Genomic DNA, 22,424 nt, shown 5'->3' with positions numbered 1-22,424 from the left:
GGAGTGTGGGCCTGGCTCCATGGCGCCAGTGGCTCCATGGTAAATCCGCTACTGGCAAGCACTTTCCAAAGGTACTGATATTTGCACTTGTTGCAATTGAGTATCACACTGCCACCTATAGGCAGTCTGAGGAGGACTGTCAACATGGGTTGTTGACAACAAAAAGTGTAAGATTAGATAAAAATGAGAAGTTGTTTCTCACTTACCTGCAGTAAAAACCTTTGTGATTCCTACCAGCAAGGTACACAACTGCAACTTCAAAGGCAAAAATAAACTCAAATGGCCGACAGTCACGCATCCGAAGAAGTGAGGTTTTTACTCACGAAAGCTTATGCCCAAATAAATCTGTTAGTCTTTAAGGTGCCACCAGACTCCTTGTTGTTTTTGTAGATACAGACTAACACGGCTACCCCCTGATACTAGTCACGCATTAAGCATTACAGATGTAAAGTTACATCTATTTCAATCCTGCTTTCAATTTTAACAGGCTGAGGAATAGAAGAACACCCACTCAACCAGTCCATTTCCCTTCTAAAGAGTTTGCAGTACATCAGGGAGGTGATTTACTTTTTACTGATTGTGCAGAATGGGATGAAAGGCACAGCAAGGTCATTTCTCCTTTAATAACTTACATCGAGTTTCATCAATGTTAAAAGGTCTTTCTTAGCAGCTTCGAAGATGGCATCAACTTGTTTGCCGGCACAGGAGTCTGGCGCAGCTAAGTCACCCTCTATGTAATGGAAAACCGCAGAGGGAGTTTCTGTCACGGTCACAGTCTTCTTCAATATAGACTTTAAAAAAGCAGAGATGCCAAATGTTATTTTTCATGCTACAATTAGCATCTACCTGGGAAAAAGAAATTGTATTATCATCTATGCTCTCCAACCTACCACAACTGGTGACCTAGAAATACGTAGGAGTTTTTAAAACAAAACAAAACAAAAACTCAACTGCTCACTAAATTAATCATCCTTGATTAAGTCGGTCGTTCTAAAGCAATAATAGGTTTATTCATCTGGCCTCCCAGGAACCTGGAAAGGAGAGAAATAAGATTTCTATCTTTTAAATTTCCCCTTCCCACCCCCCCCAAGTATCTCACAAATTAGGCAGCTGCTGCTATGATGGAATTAAGATTTAATTAAAACAGTAAGACATGCAATTACACATGACAATGGGAGTAACGAATCCAGAGAGATAAATGTCTGTGGAGTCTGGAGAAATATCTCTGAGAAAATTCCAAACCTCACCAAGGACCCGAGGGTAAAACTACTTCTTCATCACAGTTCTCAGAAAGCAGGATCCTGCATAGATTGAGTCTCAGAGGATCTAGCACATACTAGTCAAATACAGGAGCGCTTACACAAAAATCCCAGAGGCTTCTGGCACAAACACACTCCACTCTGATCAGAGACCAGCCTGCTAAGTCACCTATAGTGTGTGGGTAACTCCCAGAAACTCAGGCCTTCCCCTTTTCAGTCTCCAAAACACCATCATCACCTGCACTGCAAAGTGTTTTTGAGATTGGTATCTTCGTTTAATCTGGCCTGAAACCCAAATGCAGAAGGAGGCGGGGATGGCCACAGCCAGATGCAGAACCTAGATTCTAGTGGTTCTTAACCAAGGGTGCACGCACCCCCTGGGGGTGCGAGATGCCCTTTCTGGGCAGATTTTTTTAGAAGGTAAATCATTGAAAACACAAATTAAGCACAGGCATGTAAGTACAACTACTTTGTTTCATCAAACCTATGTATTTATTATTATACATTTTTTAACGATTACTGTAATATACAAACAAAAAATATATCTAGGTTTAAAGAACTGACCTACTTCAACGATTTTTGATAAGGGGTGCGAGAATGTATTTTGAGAACCAAAGGGGTGCAGGCTGCAGTAAAGGTTAAGACCACTTCTAGGTCCTAGATGAACCCTGACTACCAGCTTCTTCTGTGAGGAGCACCTCCTCTCCCAGTTTGCTCACCTCCCTTACATAGAACCACCGCTGCAGCCTCCAGAGTAGGAGGAACCTTTACCAAATACCAATAGTTTCTCCAATACTTTTACCAAAATTTCAGTTCAAACTTTAATTTGAAAAGATGTATAGTCAGTCAGCTGTATACTTTTGCTCTGAATTGAAACCTACAGCTCATGCTCTCACCTGGGCTTTTTAAAAAAAGTTAAAAACAGACAAGTCTTGGAAACAGAAAAGCAGATGAGCAGATTTTATGAGTCACAGGACTGAAAACCCAGTCGAAATCTCACAGGCTGCATGTGGCTTTTGAACTCCTGTTGCTGTGAACCAGTTTTGACAGATAAAACATGATCTGGTAGAAGATTCATCTATTAGAGTAATCACTTGTGATATGCGGGTAACATCCAAGCTAAAATAGCTACAGCATATGCACTATTACTTGTCAAAGCAGTCTCATAAGGACTTTTATCCCATACCTCAGTACCTGAGTCCTTGTTGGGACTAATGAGCCAAAAGAGCCATTAAATTCTATTGAGTAATTACAAGTTTTAAATACACTTACACAAGACAACTGATCTGCTTCTGCAAACATCTGGCTTTACATGAAGACTGGATGCTGACACAACCCTCATGGAGAGGGCCAGAGCTCCATCCACATATGTATAAGTGCATGGTTGCAGAATATTTTATGTGACCACGCAATCCATAAGCACAATCGAATTTCTTATTCAGGTGCATGAGGAGGAACCACATTAAGGGGGAAGGAGGGAAGTGTATCTCTGACCTCATGCAGAGAATATCTACCTTGCTCGCAACAGGACTGGTCGGAGCTTCATCTGGTGTGAAATGCACCCTGGCTCTCTCGTACGCCATATCCAAGTCTGATTTAGTGCCACTGGAGCTACCTGCAAAGACCAGGAAAGAGGGTTTTTTCAAAGCAGTCCCACCACCATGGCTCGGTTAGCCTTCCCTATAGCACCTTGGTCAGTCTTCTCAAGTACGGCAGACACCATATACATCCATAGGCCACTTTTCTTTTTTTATTCTTAAAGTTAAGAATTGCACAGACAGCAAAGAAAATGCGGCCTGATGTTGCAATGTAGCTGGATCATCTTGCAGCTTCTAGAAATTAATATATCCACAAGGGCTGCTATGGGAAGGCTTCACAGACAGCAAGACAAGGAAAATAGCATTAACTTTTTACTCTCTCTGTCAATTTTGCCTTTACTAGAGCAGCATTTTCTCACCAGGCTATCTGGTTTTAGCCTTCTGCACAGACTGTGTGGTTCCATAACAGAACACTTAAAGTGACCTGCAAAACAACCGCCAGAAATTGACATGTGGAGAGAACTTCATTTAATTTTTTATCATTCTGAGCAATTGAAGACAACATTTTAAAAAATATATATATATTTTTTTATTTCTGAGGGTGAGGAGCTATGTGAAAGCTTGGACTGCCCCCAAGTCCATAATGGTCTCCCACCACGCTGAGGAACTCCAGCCCATCCAAGGCAGGGGCATGGGTTATCTCCCCTTTCTCTCTGGCACATCTTTTCCATCTCTTTCATTCTGCCTCTAACAATGAAGCAAACTTGGCGGTTCTGGAAGCCACCAAGCTCCAATGGGGCCATATGGTATTCAGTTATTAACCCCCCATGAAAGACTAGTATTAGCTACCCCAAAAACAGTCACTCCAGCAAAACTTCTATAAGAGCATTAGAAGAGCACCTCAAAGAGAACACGGTCACCTACATGCTTGTGTTATGCCACCAGCTGAACTGCATACATTAAGGCTCTGATCCTGCACAGGATTTAAACTCATGCGTAAAGCTAAGCATGTGTTTAAGTGCTTTGCCAGACAAGGCCTAAAAAAGGAATCCAGCAATGTGGCACATCTTATCACACAGCCATGAGAAGCATCTCATACTTGGCTCTTTCTATTAACATCATAGAGCACAAAGAAAAGGCAGCCCATGGATGAAAGTACTACTCTACTACAATTCTACAAGTCACATCTTCCCACAACCCTTTTTTGTGCCTGGGAACATCCCCTCTCTTAAATTAAACCATCTTGCTGCCAAAGTGGGAATCAGAAAGGATGTAGCAAGCAAATGTTACCTAGAAAACTTAAAGCAAAGGAACAGAAGGACATAGGCAACTGACTGGAGCTTCATCCTTATTGGTCAATACTTGCTCACTGCTGACCCACACAGTTCTGGTATGAAAGTCACTGTGCAAGTGTCAGGATACGGGCACACTTCTGACAATATCTCACTGCTTCTCCCTTCCTGAACACTTATTCACAAGAGCAAAGCCATCACTTACAACCATGCAGCCTCGCTCGTCAGTAGGATTGCACTTCTGTACAACACATAGTTTGTTTTGAGGAAGGAAAATCTAGTCTTCATTTTGTCACCCGCAAGCAGAGAGTTGCTATTTTACTTTCACAATTGCTTATTCTATAAAACACTTAGAATAAGGACACTAGTTACTGAAAAGTGATGATAATACTTTGTACTTTGACAGCTCCATCCATCATGGGATCTCAAGTGGTTCACCTGTTTCTGTTGTCCTTAAATCCAGATCCTCTATATGACATACTTGCCTGTCTGTCCTCTGGAGAGGATTAAGGATGTGAATCTGACTTTCAACAACAGGTTGGGGGGGCGGGGAGATGATACATATATGTGTCAATCCATTTTGCTATGTTCTTTATACATGACCTAATTTGAGAATTGGGAGCAGAGTATGCTCTGCACCCCAGAAATACAGGGAACTGGGGTAGCGAAAAGAAAAATGGTTTTCACAGATTTGGCTGCTTCTAAAGTTATTCCCACAGATTGCTGAGACCTGTCAATTCTCACCAGCTAAGCAAGATAAAGGATGGTGGGAAACCCTTTGTGTGATACTGATCATCTAATAGGCACCAGTCTTTTCTCTGAATCACCAATTGACATTCCAACATGGTCTGTGGTCAATATGCTGCTGGGATAAAATGTAAAATCCAAGGTCTTGATCACTTGTCATTATTAAAGATCTCATGGCACTTTTTGTGTGAGTAAAGCAATGACAGTAGCCACAGTACCATGGGCAAAGAGCAACTACACTTATTACATTCTGCCTCACTCAGTTTCCAGTCACTGTCTAGAGTTCCTCTTCTCCAATTCCATCCTAGACCCTCTCTAAACTGGCTTCTGTTCCTGCACTCAACTGAAACCGCTCTCAAAGTCTCCAATGACCTCGCAGCCAACTCTCAGAACCAGTAATCCATCCTCATCCTCCTTGACCTTTCAGATGTCTTGGACACAGTCGACCATTCTCCTGTCCTTGAAATCTTGCTCCACCTTGGCTTTTATTACTCTGTTCTCTCTTGATTCTCTTCCTAACTCCCTAATCACTCCTTCAGCATATGCTTCAGAGGATCTTTCTCATCCCTCCCTCCAGCTTTCTGTGGTGGTTCCATAGGACCAAAGGATCCTCTTCTCCCTCTACAGCTTATCTCTGGGTAATCTCATCCCCAAACAAATTCAACTACCATCTTTATGCAAATGACTCACAGATCTACCTGTCTACTCCAGACCTGTCTCCTTCTGTCCACATTAAAATCTCAGTCTGTCTCTGACATCTCCTCATGCCTGGCTAGCTGTCAGCTCAACCTCAACATGGCTAAAAACACAGCTCTTAATTGTCTCTCTCCACTCCCCCAAAAATAAATTCACCCCCCTTCCCCACCTCTTTTCTTGATCCCTGTGGAGCACACCACCATCCTCAAGCCTGTAATCTGGGTCTCCTCTTTGACTCAGACCTCTCTGTAGGTCCTCACATCCAAGCTATGCCTATGTCTTGCAGATTCTTTTTGCATAACATCTTTAAAATACAGCCTTTCCTACCCATCTGCGCAGCTAAAACTCTCTCCAGGCTCTCATCATCTTGCATCTTGATTACTGCAACATCCTTTTCTCTGGTCTTCACAAATACAATTTTGCCTCGCTCATATCCATTGAGAATGCTACTGCAAAGATCATTTTCCAACCTCATGTTACCATTTTCTTTGCATCCCTTCACTAGCTCCCTCTTGTCTATTGTATCAAATATAAGCTACTTGTCATCTTCCCAACCTGTCCCCACCCTACCTATCATCTCTCATTCGCCCACGGATTAAATTTTCAAAACAAGGCACTAGAGAAATGTAAGGGCACTAATAATATGCTGCAGGGCTAGACTGACTGTTCTCACTGGTCCACTGGGATTTTGCACAAGATAAATACTGCATTCTGAAACGCAGCTAAGTATTCTTTTGATTTGCCACAGAATTTCATTTTGATAGTATATTTTACAGAGCACAGTGAAAAGACAACTAAGACAGAATCATAGGGAAATGAACCCAGGTCTTGTATAAAGTGCTTTTAAATATTTTCCCTTCACTCAGTCCCATAATGCAGCAGAGAAAGTCCATGCTATATAAAGTGACAGTGGATGCTCTCTGAGAAAAGAGCTCTTATTTCCTCTGCAGACAAATATTAGAGTGTTATTTCAGATCAATAAGGGTGTGGAACTAAGGGAAGTGGGTTACCTTACATCGTCCCCCTCCATAATAATTAGATATTTTGTATTTCCTGCAATTTTCCCCAGCCCCTGCTCACCAAGAGCCTCTGCTGATCCAGAAGGGGATGTCAAAGAAACTCTTCTTTTGAGAAGGTTCTCAGAATTCTCTGTACCTGAAGTCTTCACTGTGTCTGACATTTAAGAACAGAATAAAGGTTATCACAGATTTAAACATGTAGTACACCCCAACAAAACGAAGTACGAAGAACAGGTGCCTTCACCCACACAATGTACATACTGTGCAATGTCTAAACATATCACCTTAGGATTTGATTTTATTAACAAGTAAGTCAAAAGGAAGAACAAAATTCAGCTCAAACCATCTCACCAGGCTTGGCTCCTCTGAAGGTTATTCCTTCCAGACTGCAGCATCCACACTCTAGATCCTTCCTCAATTTGGAGAGTCAATTCCACTTCCCTCATATTTTGGTGAGTTAATCAACGACCTGCCCCAGTGACAGCCCTGGATTTTAGGTATTAAACTGGAACTCAGGGAACCTGAGTTCAATTCTTGGCACAGCCCTCCAGTGTAACTATGGGCAAGTCTGCTTGGGCCTCAATTCCCCCATCTGTGAAAGGAGAACAATACCACTGCCATACCTCAGAGAGGGCACTGAGGATAAATTCAGCAATGTTTGTGTTACACTCAAATACTATAATGATGGGGGTCACAAAAGTACAGCGACAAATGGCAGAACCCCATTCAATATTACCTGCTAATTGGGCAAGCTGTTTCAGGCGCTGAAGAATATAGAAATTAAGAGGAGGTTACTCATCTGTACAGTAAAAAATGGTTACTCACCCTTTTTTGTAACTGTTGTTCTTTGAGATGTGTTGCTCATATCTATTCCAGTTAGGTGTGTGCGCGCACCGCGTGCACGGCTGTCAGAAACTTTTCCCTTGCAGCTACCTGTTGGGCCGGCTGTGGAGCCCCCTGGAGTGGCACCAGTATGACGCTCTATATACGACCCTGCCGGCCTGACCCCCCTTCAGTTCCTTCTTGCCGGCTACTCCGACAGAGGGGAAGGTGGGGGGGAATGGAATAGATATGAGCAACACATCTCAAAGAACAAGAGTTACAAAAATGGTGAGTAACCATTTTTTCTTCTTAGAGTGCTTGCTCATATCAATTCCAGACAGGTGACCTCCAAGCCTTACCGTGGAGGTGGGGTCGGAGTCAAGGTATTGCAGATAGAAAAACCACTCTGCCGAAGGCCGCATCGTCCTGAGATTGGTGGACGATGGCATAGTGTGATATAAAGGTGTGCACTGAAGACCACGTGGCAGCCCTGCAGATTTCCTGAAGAGGTACGTGGGCCAGGAAGGCTGTCGACGAGGCTTGAGCCCTCATGGAGTAATAGTAGGCGGAAGAACCGTCACCAAGTCATAACAAGTGCAATGATATCCGCTAGGAAGATACTGGCAAACCTTTCATCCGCTTTGCTAAAGTGACGAACAACTGGGTTGTTTTGCGGAACTGCTTAGTTCAGTCTATATAGAAGGCGAGAACCCTTCTAACGTCCAGCGAATGCAGCTACTGTGCGCTTTTGGTTAGACATGACTAACATGGAAGCAGGACACGACCTTGGGAAGAAAGGCCGGGTGAGGTCTAAGCTACACCTTGTCCTTATGAAAAATCGTGTATGGAGGCTCAGTCGTGAGGGCCCGCAACTCAGACACGTGTCATGCCAAGGTGATGGCCACCAAAAAAGCAACCTTCCAAGAAAGGTAGAGGAGCGAACAGGAAGCTAACTGTTCAAAGGAAGGACCCATGAGGCGAGAAAAGACTAAATTAAGGTCCCAGGCCGGAACAGGGGGCTTCATCGGGGGATGAATCTTTTCCAAACCTTTCACGAAACGTCCCACGATGGGGTGCGCAAACACTAAGCGCCTGGAAACACTGGGATGAAAAGCCGATATAGCTGCGAGATGGACCTTGAGAGAACCAAATGCCAGGCACTGGTCTTTCAAGTGCAGGAGATAATCCAGGATACACAGGATTGAAGCCTGGAGTGGAAGCACCTGCCTTTGGGCACACCAGATAGAAAACCTCTTCCATTTCGCTTTTTAAGTGGCTCTGGTGGACGGCTTGCAGCTCTCCAGAAGCACCTGCCTCACTGAGTCCGAACAGGCAAGTTCTGCCTGGTTCAACCACGAATCTTCCAGGCCATGAGGTGGAGCAACCGAAGGTCCAGGTGAAGGAGGCGGCCATGATTCTGCAAGATGAGGTCGGGAACGAGAGGCAGACATACTGGGGACGGGACTGGACCGACAGGTCCAGGGGGGTGGGGTACCAGCACTGGTGAGACCAAGCTGGAGCAACCAGTATGGCATCTGCCCTGTCCCTGCAGACTTTGAGAAGCACCTTGTGGATGAGTGGAAATGGTGGGAAGGCATATAGCAGTTGACCGGACCATGGAATCAGAAACACATCTGCGATCGAGCCCAGGCTGTGATCCCCGGAAGGAGCAGAAGGTTGGATACTTCCTGTTGGCCCACGTGGCGAACAGGTCAATTTGGGAAAATCCCCAAATGAGGAATATTGAGTGGATGATGTTCAGATGAATTGACCACTCGTGCGTAAGGAACTGTCTGCTCAGGCTGTCCGCCAGCACGTTCAGAATGCCCGGCAGGTATGAAGCTTAGAGAAGGATGGAATGGGCAAGACAAAATTCCCACAGTAGGAGGGATTCCTGACAGAGAGGAGACGATCGGGCTCTGCCTTGCCTGTTTATATAAAACATGGCCATGGTATTGTCCTTGATCACTGCTACACAGTGACCTTGCAAGCGGGGCAGAAACACTTGGCACTCAAGGCGGACCGCCCTGAGCTCTTTGATGTTGATATGCAGAGCCAGTTCCTCTACTTGCCATAAGCCCTGAGTTGTCAGGCTTCCGAGATGCGCTCCCCAACCCAGCGCAGATGCATCCATTACCAGAGTCAAGGTGGGTTGGGGAGGGTGAAAAGGGACCCCGGCACTCACCATGTGGTGGTCAAGCCACCATCGCAGGGAATCGAGGGTATGCCTTGGAATGGTCAGCACCATGTCCAGATTGTCGCAGACCGGACGATACACGAACGCAAGCCATGCTTGCAAAGGCCCAAGTCACAATTGGCATGCAGAACACCATGTGGCCCAGCAGTCTGAGGCACTGCCTCGCCGTGGTGGTGAGAAAACTGCAAAGGCTGCTGATTATCAGTGAGAGGGCCAGACGCTGCACCTCTGGGAGGAATGCTCTGGCTTGATTGGTATCGAGAACTGCCCCGATGAACTCTAGTCTCCGAGTCGGGGTGAGGACGGATTTGCTGACGTCGAGAATGATGCTTAGGCGTTCAAACGTGTCTCTCACCATTTGCAGCTGCAATTCTACCTGCTGACAAGAGCGGCCTCAGAGGAGCCAGTCATCCAGGTAAGGGTAGATATGCACATGATGGCGGCGAAGGAAGGCTGCCATGGCCGCCATGCACTTGGTGAAGACGCAAGGAGCCATGCATAGACCGAATGGGAGAGCCATGAATTGATAATGCACCTTGTTTATCACGAAGTGGAGGAATCGTCTGTGAGATCGGGTGATAGACATGTGAAAATAGGTGTTCTCCATATCGAGGGTGGCATACCAGTCTCCTGGATCCAGAGGGGAATGATTGTGCTCAAGGAGACCATGCAGAACTTCAGACTGTCGATGAACTTGTTGAGTTCCCTTAGGTCCAGAATTGGCCTCAGGCTCCCTTTGCTTTGGGGACGAGGAAGTAACGGGAGTAGAAACCCTTGCCTTGGAGCTCCTGGGGCACCTCCTCCACTGCTCCTAGAGCAAGGAGGGTTTGAACCTCCTGGATGAGAAGTTGCTCATGAGAGGGGTCACTGAAAAGGGACGGGCAAGGGGGATGGGAAGGAGCAGAAGTGGATAGAATATCCCGCTTGTAGTGTACATCGGTATGATGTAATAAGGGACCATGCACAGTAGAACATAACATAAGAACATAAGAATGGCCGTACTGGGTCAGGCCAAAGGTTCATCTAGCCCAGTATCCTGTCTACTGACAGTGGCCAATGCCAGGTGCCCCAGAGGGAGTGAACCCAGCAGGCAATGATCAAGTGATCTCTCTCCTGCCATCCATCTCCACCCTCTGACAAACAGAGGCTAGGAACATCCTTCCTTACTCATCCTGGCTAATATCCATTAACGGACTTAACCTCCATGAATTTATCCAGTTCTCTTTTAAATGCTGTTATAGTCCTAGCCTTCACAACCTCCTCAGGTAAGGAGTTCCACAAGTTGACTGTGTGCTGTGTGAAGAAGAACTTCCTTTTATTTGTTTTAAACCTGCTGCCTATTAATTTCATTTGGTGACCCCTAGTTCTTGTATTATGGGAATAAGTAAATAACTTTTCCTTATTTACTTTCTCTACATCACTCATGATTTTATATACCTCTATCATATCCCCCCTTAGTCTCCTCTTTTCCAAGCTGAAAAGTCCTAGCCTCTTTAATCTCTCCTCATATGGGACCCGTTCCAAACCCCTAATCCTTTTAGTTGCCCTTCTCAGAACCTTTTCTAATGTCAGTATATCTTTTTTGAGATGAGGAGACCACATCTGTGCGCAGTATTCAAGATGTGGGCGTACCATGGATTTATATAAGGGCAATAAGATCCTCTCCATCTTATTTTCTATCCCCTTTTTAATGATTCCTAACATCCTGTTTGCTTTTTTGACCACTGCTACACACTGCGTGGACGTCTTCAGCAAACTATCCATGATGACTCCGAGATCTTTTTTCCTGATTTGTTGTAGCTAAATTAGCCCCCCATCATATTGTATGTATAGTTGGGGTTATTTCTTCCAATGTGCATTACTTTACATTTATCCACATCACATTTCATTTGCCATTTTGTTGCCCAATCACTTAGTTTTGTGAGATCTTTTTGAAGTTCTTCACAGTCTGCTTTGGTCCTAACTATCTTGAGCAGTTTAGTATCATCAGCAAACTTTGCTACCTCACTTTTTACCCCTTTCTCTAGAGCATTTATGAATAAGTTGAATACGATTGGTCCTAGAACTGACCCTTGGGGGACACCACTTGTTACCCCTCTCCATTCTGAAAATTTACCATTTATTCCTACCCTTTGTTCCCTGTCTTTTAACCAGTTCTCAATCCGTGAAAGGATCTTCCCTCTTATCCCATGACAACTTAATTTACATAAGAGCCTTTGGTGAGGGACCTTGTCAAAGGCTTTCTGGAAATCTAAGTACACTATGTCCACTGGATCCCCCTTCTCTACGTTTGTTGACCCCTTCAAAGAACTCTAATAGATTAGTACGACATGATTTCCCTTTACAGAAACCATGTTGACTTTTGCCCAATCATTTATGTTCTAGGTGTCTGACAATTTTATTCTTTACTATTGTTTCAACTAATTTGCCCGGTACTGACGTTAGACTTACCAGTCTGTAATTGCCGGGATCACCTCTAGAGCCCTTTTTAAATACTGGCATTATATTAGCTATCTTCCAGTCATTGGGTACAGAAGCCGATTTACAGGACAGGTTACAAACCCTAGTTAATAGTTCCGCAACTTCACATTTGAGTTCTTTCAGAACTCTTGGGTGAATGCCATCTGGTCCCGGTGACTTGTTAATGTTAAGTTTATCAATTAATTCTAAAATCTCCTCTAGTGACACCTCAATCTGTGACAATTCCTCCGATTTGTCACCTACAGAAGCCGGCTCAGGTTTGGGAATCTCCCTAACATCCTCAGCCATGAAGACTGAAGCAAAGAATCCATTTAGTTTCTCCACAATGACTTTATCGTCTTTAAGCGCTCCTTTTGTATCTCGATCGTCCAGGGGCCCCACTGGCTGTTTAGCAGGCTTCCTGCTTCTGATGTACTTAAAAAACATTTTGTTATTACCTTTTGAATTTTTGGCTAGCCGTTCTTCAAACTCCTCTTTGGCTTTTCTTATTACATTTTTACACTTAATTAGGCAGTGTTTATTTTCCTTTCTATTTACCTCACTAGGATTTGACTTTCACTTTTAAAAAGATGCCTTTTTATCTCTCACTGCTTCTTTTACGTGGTTGTTAAGCCACAGTGGCTCTTTTTTAGTTCTTTTACTGTGTTTTTTTCATTTGGGGTATACATTTAAGTTGGGCCTCTATTATGGTGTCTTTGAAAAGTGTCCATGCAGCTTGCCGGGATTTCACTCTACCTTTTGATTTCTGTTTAACTAACCTCATTTTTGCATAGTTCCCGTTTCTGAAATTAAATGCCACAGTGTTGGGCTGTTGAGGTGTTCCTCCCACCACATGGATGTTAAATGTTGTTATATTATGGTCACTATTTCCAAGCGGTCCTGTTATAGTTATCTCATGGACCAGATCCTGCGCTCCACTCAGGACTAAATCAAGAGTTGCCTCTCCCCCTGTGGGTTCCTGTACCAGCTGCTCCAAGAAGCAGTCATTTAAAGTATCGAGAAATTTTGTCTCTGCATTTCAACCTGAGGTGTCATGTTCCCAGTGAATATGGGGATAATAGAAATCCCCCACTATTATTGAGTTCTTAATTTTAATAGCCTCTCTAATTTCCCTTAGCATTTCATCATCACTATCACTGTCCTGGTCAGGTGGTTGATAATAGATCCCCACTGTTATATTCTTATTAGAGCATGGAATTACTATCCATAGAGATTCTATGGAACATGTGGATTCACTTAAGATTTTTACTTCATTTGATTTTACATTTTCTTTCGCCTATAGTGCCACTCCCCCCCTCCCCCCCCATAACCTGTTCTGTCCTTCCGATATATTTTGTACCCCAGAATGACTGTCCCCCATTGGTTGTCCTCAGTCCACCAGGTTTCTGTGATGCCTATTGTATCAATATCCTCCTTTATCACAAGGCACTCTAGTTCACCCATCTTATTATTTAGACTTCTAGCATTTATATACAAGCACTTTAAAAAATTGTCACTGTTTATTTGTCTGCCCTTTTCTGATGTGTCCAATTCTTTTTTATGTGAATGTTTATCATCTGATCTGGCCCCTAGATTATCCTCTTCCATCCTCTCCTCCTGACTAAAAATTAGAGAATCTCGATCAATAGACTCTCCTCTAAGAGAAGTCTCTGTCCGATCCACATGCTCCTCTGCAGCAGACGGCTTTCCGCCATATCTTAGTTTAAAAACTGCTCTGCAACCTTTTTATTGTTTAGTGCCAGCAGTCTGGTTCCACTTTGGTTTAGGTGGAGCCCATCTCTCCTGTATAGGCTCCCCCATCCCAAAAGTTTCCCCAGTTCCTAATGAATCTAAACCCCTCCTCCCTACACCATCATCTCATCCATGCATTGAGACTCTGAAGCTCTGCCTGCCTACTTGGCTCTGCACGTGGAACTGGAAGCATTTCTGAGAATGCCACCATAGAGGTCCTGGATTTCAGTCTCTTTCCTAGCAGCCTAAATTTGGCCTCCAGGACCTCTCTCCTACCCTTCCTTATGTAATTGGTACCTACATGTACCACGACCACCGGCTCCTCCACAGCACTACACATAAGTCTATCTAAATGCCTCGAGAGATCCGCAACCTTTGCACCAGGCAGGCAAGTCACCATATGGTTCTCCCGGTCATCACAAACCCAGCTATCTATGTTTCTAATGATCGAATCTCCCTTTTTATTACTAACATCCTAATATTACTAACACCTGCCTTTTCCTAGTGACTGGAGTTCCCTCCCCCAGAGAGGTAACCTCAGTGCGAGAGGATACCCCAACACCATCTGGAAGGAGGGTCCCAACTATGGGAAGGTTTCCCTCTGCTCCCGTTGACTGCTCTACCTTTCATCCTCCTCAACAGCGCAGGGGCTGTCTGACCGGAGGTGGGACAATTCTACAGTGTCCCGGAAAGCCTCATCAACATACCTCTCCACCTCCCTTAACTCCTCCAGTTCCCCCACCCTGGCCTCCAAAGCCTGTATGCAGTCTCTGAGGGCCAGGAGCTCCTTGCACCGAATGCACACATATGCCACCTGCCCACAGGGCAGGTAATCATACATGCTGCACTCAGCGCAATAAACTGGGTAGCCCCCACTCTGCTGCTGGGTTCTGCCTGCATTCTCTCTTACAGCTACCTATTTAATGAAAGGGTATTGTTTAAATCAAGCAGTTTTGAATATAGTTTAGTTTACAGGTTTTAAAGAACGGCAAGTGAACCTTGCCCCCTTCCCACTCCCCTTCCAAACTCCCTCGTGAAACTCCCTGTTAGCAGCCCTGGTCGCAAAGCTCCCAGGTCACTTGCTCACTGCTTTATAAAGCCCTGGCCTTCTTGATAGCCCTGCCCACTGACTAAGGCTCAGCCAATTAACAGAGGCTTCTAGCTTTCAAACCTTACTTTGAAGCTCACAGCTTCCAACTGCCAGCCACAGCACACGGTCCTTCAAACAAACAAACAGACAGACAGAAGCAGGATAGATGGTTCAGGAAGGGAGGATAAGTGTCCGATCTTGTGTGCACCTTCAAAAGGGGCGCTTAGGGCCTGGAGGGAGCTTAGACTATCCCTGGCCCTGCCCAGGAGGCTGGTGCGGTGGCCTACGCCGACTATATCTATTCCTCCTGCGGGAGAAGTCCTGCCTGGGCCTAGCGGGGAAAGACCGCTGCTGGGTGGTCTGTGGTTTGAAAGGCTTCCTTTGGGTCGTCGGGGTATGCATGGGACTTAATGGTGTTACAGGAATCCTTCAGGCTAAGCAATCTAAAGACTGTCTGCTCAGCAAACAGTCCCTGGCTATCAAATGGGAGGTCTTGAATTGTTTGCTGTACTTCTGCGGGGAGACCAGAGGATTGGAGCCAGGTATTGCATCTCATCGCGATACCCGATGCCAGGATATGCGCTGCCAAGTCCGCGGCATCCAAAGAATCTTGGAGGGAAGTCCAGGCTACAATTCTGCCCTCCTCAGCGATGGCCCCCAGTTCAGCCCTTGACTCGGACGGGAGAAGCTCTTTGAACTTTTGGACCGCAGACCACGAGTTATAACTGTACTGGCTCAGGATCGCGAGCTGGTTAGCGATCCGGAGAGAAAGGCCCCCGGTTGAATAAACCTGTCTCCCAAACAAATCAAGGTGTCTCTTGATTTAGGCGCGGGCCCCTGCCTCTCTTTTTCATTCACCACCTCCACAACAAGGGAACACGGAGGGGGATGAGTGAACAGATATTCATACCCTTTAGTAGGGACAAAGTACTTCCGTTTGGCCCCTTTGGCCATAGAAGGAATGGAGGCAGGCGTTTGCCAAATAGTTTTAGCAGTAGACCGGATAGTCTTTAGCATGGGTAAGGCCACCCTAGAGGGACCCTCTGGTGCCAGGATGTCCACCACAGGGTCCTTGTCCTCTACCACCTCTCCACCTGGAGGTACATATTTAGGGCCACCCTTCTGAGGAGTTCCTGCAGGGCCCTGTAGTCCATGGGTGGTGGACTGGATATGGAGGTACCCACCACCACCTTGTCAGGAGAGGACGAGGAAGACGCCACCAGCAGGACTGGTTCCGTGGCGGCCTCCTGATCCTCTGCGACCAGCTCATCCCGAGTCCCAAGTGTAGCCTTCACTGGAGGTGGGGTTGGATCCGGGTTTTGCGAGGGATCCTGAGGCTGGCGGCTGATGGTTGCTTCAGGAAGGCGAGACCCCGAGCGGGACAGTGGGGGAGCGCCAGGGGGGCCACATTGGGCCTGATGGTACACCCGGCCCGGATCTGGGCGCTTCCGATGCCCCCGATGCTCTGCCTGAGCTGAAGGAGGCGGACCTTGAGCGGGACGGCCAAGGGGGAGCGGTGCGGGACTGCCCCATGGCAACTTTCTCTTCCTTGAACGGGCGGGATGAGTGCCGTGAGGAATAATGAGGGCTGGTCAGTGACAGGCAGTGTCACTGTGGGGAACGGCGACGAGATGCGGAGCGCTGCCGCGAGGTGAAGCAGTGCCTTGATGGGGTGCGGTACCACAATCGAGGCCCTTGCTGAAGCGGGGACTGTTGTCTAGAACAGGATCTGGAATGGCACCGCGAACGGGACCGGTGCTGTGCTGGGGAGCGGTGCCGCGAGGTCACAGACTGGGATCTGGACTTCGAGCGGGACTATGACCTATCAGCCGACGACCACCTCGAGCGGGAACGGCTCCGAGGATCAGGGCTGCAAGACCAGTGCCGCGAGTCGGACCTTTGCCGCGAGTCAGACCAGCGTGGGGCATATGTATGGTATCAGGAGCGACACAGAGATCCTGGTCAGGGTGCAGACGGCCTGAACATAGCCGGTATGCCTCTTGAAGGTGCCGGGCCTCAGGGTAGCGGAGGCCCCAAGACTGGAGACTTGGGCGTCATCATTTCGATAAGCCCCCTAGCGGCATCAAAAGTGTCCAGTGTGGAGGGTAGCGTGACCTCCTCCACCTGCAGCCGTGTGTAGTCCAGGAGCACAGGACTTCCTGGGGAGACAGGGGGCTCGTGGGGGTTGAGCCCGACCGGAGGGTCTGTCGGCCGTAGGCCATGCTCCGCAGCATGCCCTGCCGAGACTGCGGTTTCTGAATCATGACATTGTGGAGGCTTGTCCTGCTTCTTGTGGGCAGCTGGCAAGTGGGAGCGGTGCTGAGGGGAACGCTTCTGGGTCCCGGGAGACCGCCAACCCCTGGGAGGGCGTGTCGAGTCCTTTTTCGGTGTCGCAGATGGCACCGCCGGAGGAGCGCTCCGCACTGAGGCGCTCGGGGCCGGGTCCTGCTGCGGACGGAGAGCAGACTCCATGAGAAGTTGTTTTAAACAAATGTCCCTCTCCTCTAGTGCAAGACTTGAAGGCTGTGCAGATCTCGCACTAATCTGCCTGATGGGCTTCTCCCAGACACCGGAGACAGGAGTCGTGGGGGTCGCCCGTGGGCATAGGCTTGGCGCAGGAGCTACAGGGTTTGAAGCCCTGGAATGGCATGCCCCGGAGCCCCATGGGGCACTCGTTGAAGGGGAAAACTCCCCAACCACTAAAGACTACAATTAACAACTAGAAAAGAATGATTAACTAACAATGGGTAACTATACACAAAGATAAGCAGAAGAGCTAGGGATTAGTGGAGCACTTGCAAGCAAGAGACCACTGTTCCAACAACCATCACTGGCGGTAAGAAGGAACTGAAGGGGTGTCGGCCCGGCAGGGTCGTATATAGAGCACTATACCAGTGCCACTCCAGGGGGCTCCACAGCCGGCCCGACAGGTAGCTGTTAGGGAAAAGTTTCCGACAGCTGTGCACATGGCATGCACACACACCTAACTGGAATTGATATAAGCACTCGAAGAACTACGGACGTTCTTCGAGATGAGTGTCCCTGTGAGTGCTCCACTCCAGGTGTTGCTGTGCCCCTGCGCCTTCACTTGGAGATTTTTACAGCAGTACTCTCGGGGTGCCTACCTCACACGCCGAATGTGCCTCAATAATGCGTGCATGTGGCCCACGCTCCTCAGTTCCTTCTCTACAACGGAAACCGCTCCAAACTCTGAAGTAGAGCGGAGAAGGGTGGGTAGTGGAGCACCTACAGGGACAATCATCAGGTGAGTAACCTCCTCTTCTTTGAGAGAGGGGTCCCTGTGGGTGCTCCACTCCAGGTGACTGAAAAGCAGCATCTCTTAAGGAGGTAGGGACTTCAGAGCCGGTAAGAAAGCTGTAGACAGCATAGCTTGGCCATGTGTGCTCCCCAGCCCGTGAGGGAAGCATCTGTGGTAATTATAATGGAGGGGGGACTTCTGTACGAACAGAACTCCGGAACAGAGGTTGTGTGGAAGAGTCCACCATGTGAGTGAATCCTTGACTTTGGTAGGTATGGACAGAAGTCTGTTTAGGCTGTGCATATTCGGTCTGTAGACAGTGGTCATCCAACCTGCAGGCACCGCATGTAGAGGCGTGCATTCTTGACCACAAAAGTGCAAGAGGTCATATGGCCAAGAAGTTGCAGACAGTCACCTACGGGCTGTTTTGCAACTTGGTGACAAGATTCTTTATGGTGTTGAATCTATTGGATGGGAGACATGCAAGTCCGGTTGTGAAATCGAGGTGAGTGCCTACGAACTCTAGACGTTGAGTAGAAGTTAATGTGGATTTGTTTTTGTTCATTTGTAGGCACAGACCCTGGGAGAAGTCGATGGTTATCGGTGTGGCTTGCATGGCCTCCTTGAGAGTCTGTGCCTTGAGCAGGCAATCGTCCAGGTAAGGAAAAATTATGACTCCTTTTTTCCATAGGTGCGCCGTTGCCACCACGAGAATCTTGGAAAAGACGCGGGGTGCTGTAGAGAGGCCAAAGGGCAGAACCCTGTACTGGTAGTGATTTGATCCCATAACAAATCTGAGAAAATGCCTGTGGGTGGGGTGTATAGTTACATGAAAATAAGCATCCTGCAGGTGGAGGGCTGAAAACCAATCTCCCTGCTCCAGTGCTGGAATTATGGTTGTGAGGGTAACCATTTTGAATTTTTGCCTTTTGATGAACTTGTTGAATCGCCTGAGGTCAAGGATGGGTCGCCATCCCCCACTTTTCTGTCAAAAAGTAGTGGGAATAAAAATTCTTTCCCCTGTGCTGACCGGGCACCGTCTCGACTGCTCCTATTTGTAGATGATGTTGCACCTCTTGGTGGAGCAAGTGGTCATGAGGGGGTCCCTGAAGAGGGACGTGGTGGGGGGTGGGTATGGACAGGATGGGGATGGAATAGCCCAATCAGATGACCTCTAGGGCCCATCTGTCCATAGTGAGGGCTCACCAGTTGCGGTAGAATGGGAGTAAATGGTGACCAAAAAGTCTGATGGGAAGTATAAGCCCTGAAGTGTGTGGGAGGTCTTCTATACCCTTGACCAAGGCTTCAGATCTGCTTATTAGATAGAGGGGGTTGGGATGGTGCTGATATTGTGGGGTATCGTTGTTGATGCCTGGGTCTCTGGCGGTGTTGCTGGTCATACGGCCTCTGTTATTGTTATGTAGGCCAGGTACTGTGGGCACTGGTAAGGTTGATTCAGTAACTCCCCACTTAACATCCTCTCGCTTAACGTTGTTTCGATCTTACATCCCTGCTCAATTACAGAACATGCTCCATTTAAAGTTGTGCAATGCTTCACTATAACATCGTTTTGCTGCCTGCTTTGTCCACAGCTGGCAGCCCCCCCATCAGCTCCCCATAGCGCTTCCCGCCCGTCGGCAGACCCCGCGGATCAGCGCCTTCCCCCTCCTCCCCCTGCCTCCTGCCCACGGCAATCAGCCGGCTTGTGGTGTTCAGGAGGGAGGGGGAAGAAGCGAGGACTCGGCGTGGAGGCTCCCCATCCCTCCCGTGCCTCCTGAACGCCGCAAGCCAGCTGATGGCGCGCAGGCTCCCCTGCCTCCTACCCGCGGCAGAGTCTGCGCTCCTCCTCCCTCCCTCCTGTCCCCTGAACATCGCAAGCCAGCTGATTGCTGTGGGCAGGAGGGAGGACGTAGCGTGTGGAGTAAAAGGGGAGGGGGGGGAAGAGGCGGCATGGGCGGGCCGAGGGTTGAGCCCCGCCCCTCGTGCTTGCCGAGTAGGGGAAGCTGCCGCTGCTGCTGCGCAACATGCTTCTCCTAGCCTACAGCACCTTCAGCCTCCTTCCCTGCCTCATTATCTCCAGTGCCAGTGGGCTGTGCCTATGTGGAGTAAGGCGAGGGCATCTCCCAACTATAGTACTGTATTCTATGGCAAAAAAAATTTCCCTGGAACCTAACCCCCCCATTTACATTCATTCTTATGGGGAAATTGAATTCGCTTAACATTGTTTCACTTAAAGTCGCATTTTTCAGGAACATAACTACAATGTTAAGTGAGGAGTTAATGTACCTGTATTGTCTTCTAGTTGCCAGCGTATGGATGCCTAGGGATCTGAGCGTCGCTCTGGAATACTTTATGGTGTGCAGCACCTCGTTGATTTTTGCTGCAAATAACTTCTTGCCATCGAAGGGGAGATCCTCCATGGTGTTTTTTATCCTGTATGGGAAAGTATAAGCGGTAAACCATGAAGCCCAATGCATCACTATGGCAATCACGGTGGACCTGGCAGCTGTGTCTGCAGCATCAAGAGCAGCCTGCAATGTTGTGCAGGAAATAATCTGTCCTTCAGAAACTGCTGTTTTGAATTGTTGCCTCTTGTCCTCTGGGATGTCATTAATAAAGTCCACGAGTTTTCCGTAATTTCTGTGATCATATTTGGCCGGTAGGGCTGCGTAGTTTGCCACTCTAAATTATAGCATGGATAATGCATAAACTTTGCGGCCGAGTAGGTCCATTCTTTTGCTGTCCTTGTCAAAGGGAGTGGACTGGAATTGCTGCTGTTTGTTCTTTTGGTTGGCTGCTTCTACCACCAGTGAATTTAGTGCTGGGTGCATGAAAAGGAATTCTGGCCCCCTGGAGGGGACATAGTATTCCGGTCTACCCTTTTGCAGGTAGGGAGTATGGTGGCTGGGGTTTGCCAGATATTCTTGGCAGGGTCCATAATGGCTCCATTAACAGGCAGGGCAATCTTGGAGGTCGAAGGTTGCAATATGTCAGTCAGCTCACGCTGAGTCTCCGATACCTCCTCCAGGGTGATCTTGAGCTCATTAGCCACTCTTTTGAAGAGGTCCTGAAAATGAGTAAAATCATCCACTGTTGGGGGTGGAGGCATGATAGCCTCTTCTGGTGAGGTGGATGAATTATTAATTATTATTATTATTATTTGGAGAGGGTTCAGGTGCCTCCTCATCTGCATGCACCATTGCAGGTTGCTCCTGTCTGTCCGTCACAGAAGTGTGGACAGGTACAGGAGGAGATCTAATGTCGCCTCTGAGTGGGCTATACCAGCTACTGAGGTGCCTGCTGTAGGACCCCCATGGGTTCCAATAATGCCATTGTCCGGGGAAGGGCATGGGTGGTTCCATCCACGGGTGTCCATACCAGGGTGGTAAGTCCTTGGAATATGAACCCCTTGGTCTCCTTGGTCCCATGCTAGTGGGAATGTAAAGGGGGGAGGAATGGTATGGTGAAAAAAAACTCCCTCCACTTCATCATCCTCATCACTAGAAAAGTGAGAGGGAATAAGGGGTATCTGTCGGTGCCGTGCCTACGGTCCCAGTGAGAGATTGGTACCAAGTAATGGGGAATCTGGAGTTGGCGAGATTAGCAAATGGCTGGAATGAATAAATTGTGGTGACGAGGTAGAAGGAGCTGGAATATATGGCGCTGGGTGTGGTGGCAGTGCCATAGGTTCGGCCGGTGCCGATTGGCACGGCGCCATATGCGGAGTCATAGGTGGTTGAGGTGTCAGTGCCAGGACAGCAACTATAAGTGTGTGCGGCACAGGCAGGCTCAGCTGAATAGGCACCGAGTCCTTTGCGGTGCTGTGCTGCACCGTATTAGAAGAGGCAGGCAACTTTAAGCCTGTAGCCTTGGCACCGGAGCGGTATGTACTGGCAGCAGCTGGGGTACGGATGCTGGAGCATCGTATGTGCTGAGCCGTGGAGCGGTCAGCACCAATGAGACAGACCTGGTTGGAGACCATTTGGATACAGGCTGGTCTCTGTGAGGTGATGAAGCTGGCCTTTTTTTGTTGTTTTCTTGTCCTTGGTGAACTTAGGAGATCTCTGTCTCAAGTAGGACTCCTGACCTAGGTCAGAGGCAGGTCTGAGGGACTTCTCCATTAGAATTAACTTGAATCTCAGGTCTTTGTCCTTTTGTGCCCTAGCCTTCAGTTTACTGCAGAGGGAACATATTTGGGGGACGTGAGACACCCCCAAACAGCGAACACATTGAGAATAGCCATCAGAGATAGGGATGGTCTCTCTGCACGTAGTGTATCTCTTAAAACCTGAT

The 22,424-nt window shown here is 47.6% G+C and overlaps 1 protein-coding gene across 15 annotated transcripts in view; it reads right to left on the bottom strand.

Moving 5' to 3' along the window:
* The window catches only part of PNPLA7 (patatin like phospholipase domain containing 7), a 420,470-nt gene that overhangs the window by 290,240 nt on the left and 107,806 nt on the right, over positions 1 to 22,424 (bottom strand). For 14 of the 15 annotated variants that reach the window (XR_010593664.1, XR_010593665.1, XR_010593663.1 and 11 more), the window contains 3 exons: positions 6,613 to 6,705; positions 2,774 to 2,874; positions 633 to 791 (listed from right to left, as the gene is read on the bottom strand). Coding sequence is in view for 12 of the 15 variants with exons in the window: in XM_065572470.1 (XP_065428542.1) it covers positions 633 to 791; positions 2,774 to 2,874; positions 6,613 to 6,705 (353 nt within the window). In the remaining 3 variants the exon portion in view is untranslated. The remainder of the gene's footprint in view (positions 1 to 632; positions 792 to 2,773; positions 2,875 to 6,612; positions 6,706 to 22,424) is intronic. The other variant, XM_065572475.1, reaches the window with a different exon arrangement.

This window comes from Chrysemys picta, chromosome 18 (genome assembly GCF_011386835.1).
Source record: "Chrysemys picta bellii isolate R12L10 chromosome 18, ASM1138683v2, whole genome shotgun sequence".
Classification (NCBI taxonomy): domain Eukaryota; kingdom Metazoa; phylum Chordata; order Testudines; family Emydidae; genus Chrysemys; species Chrysemys picta.
Note: the sequence above shows the minus strand (reverse complement) of the source record. Positions and strands in the feature narration are given on the sequence as shown.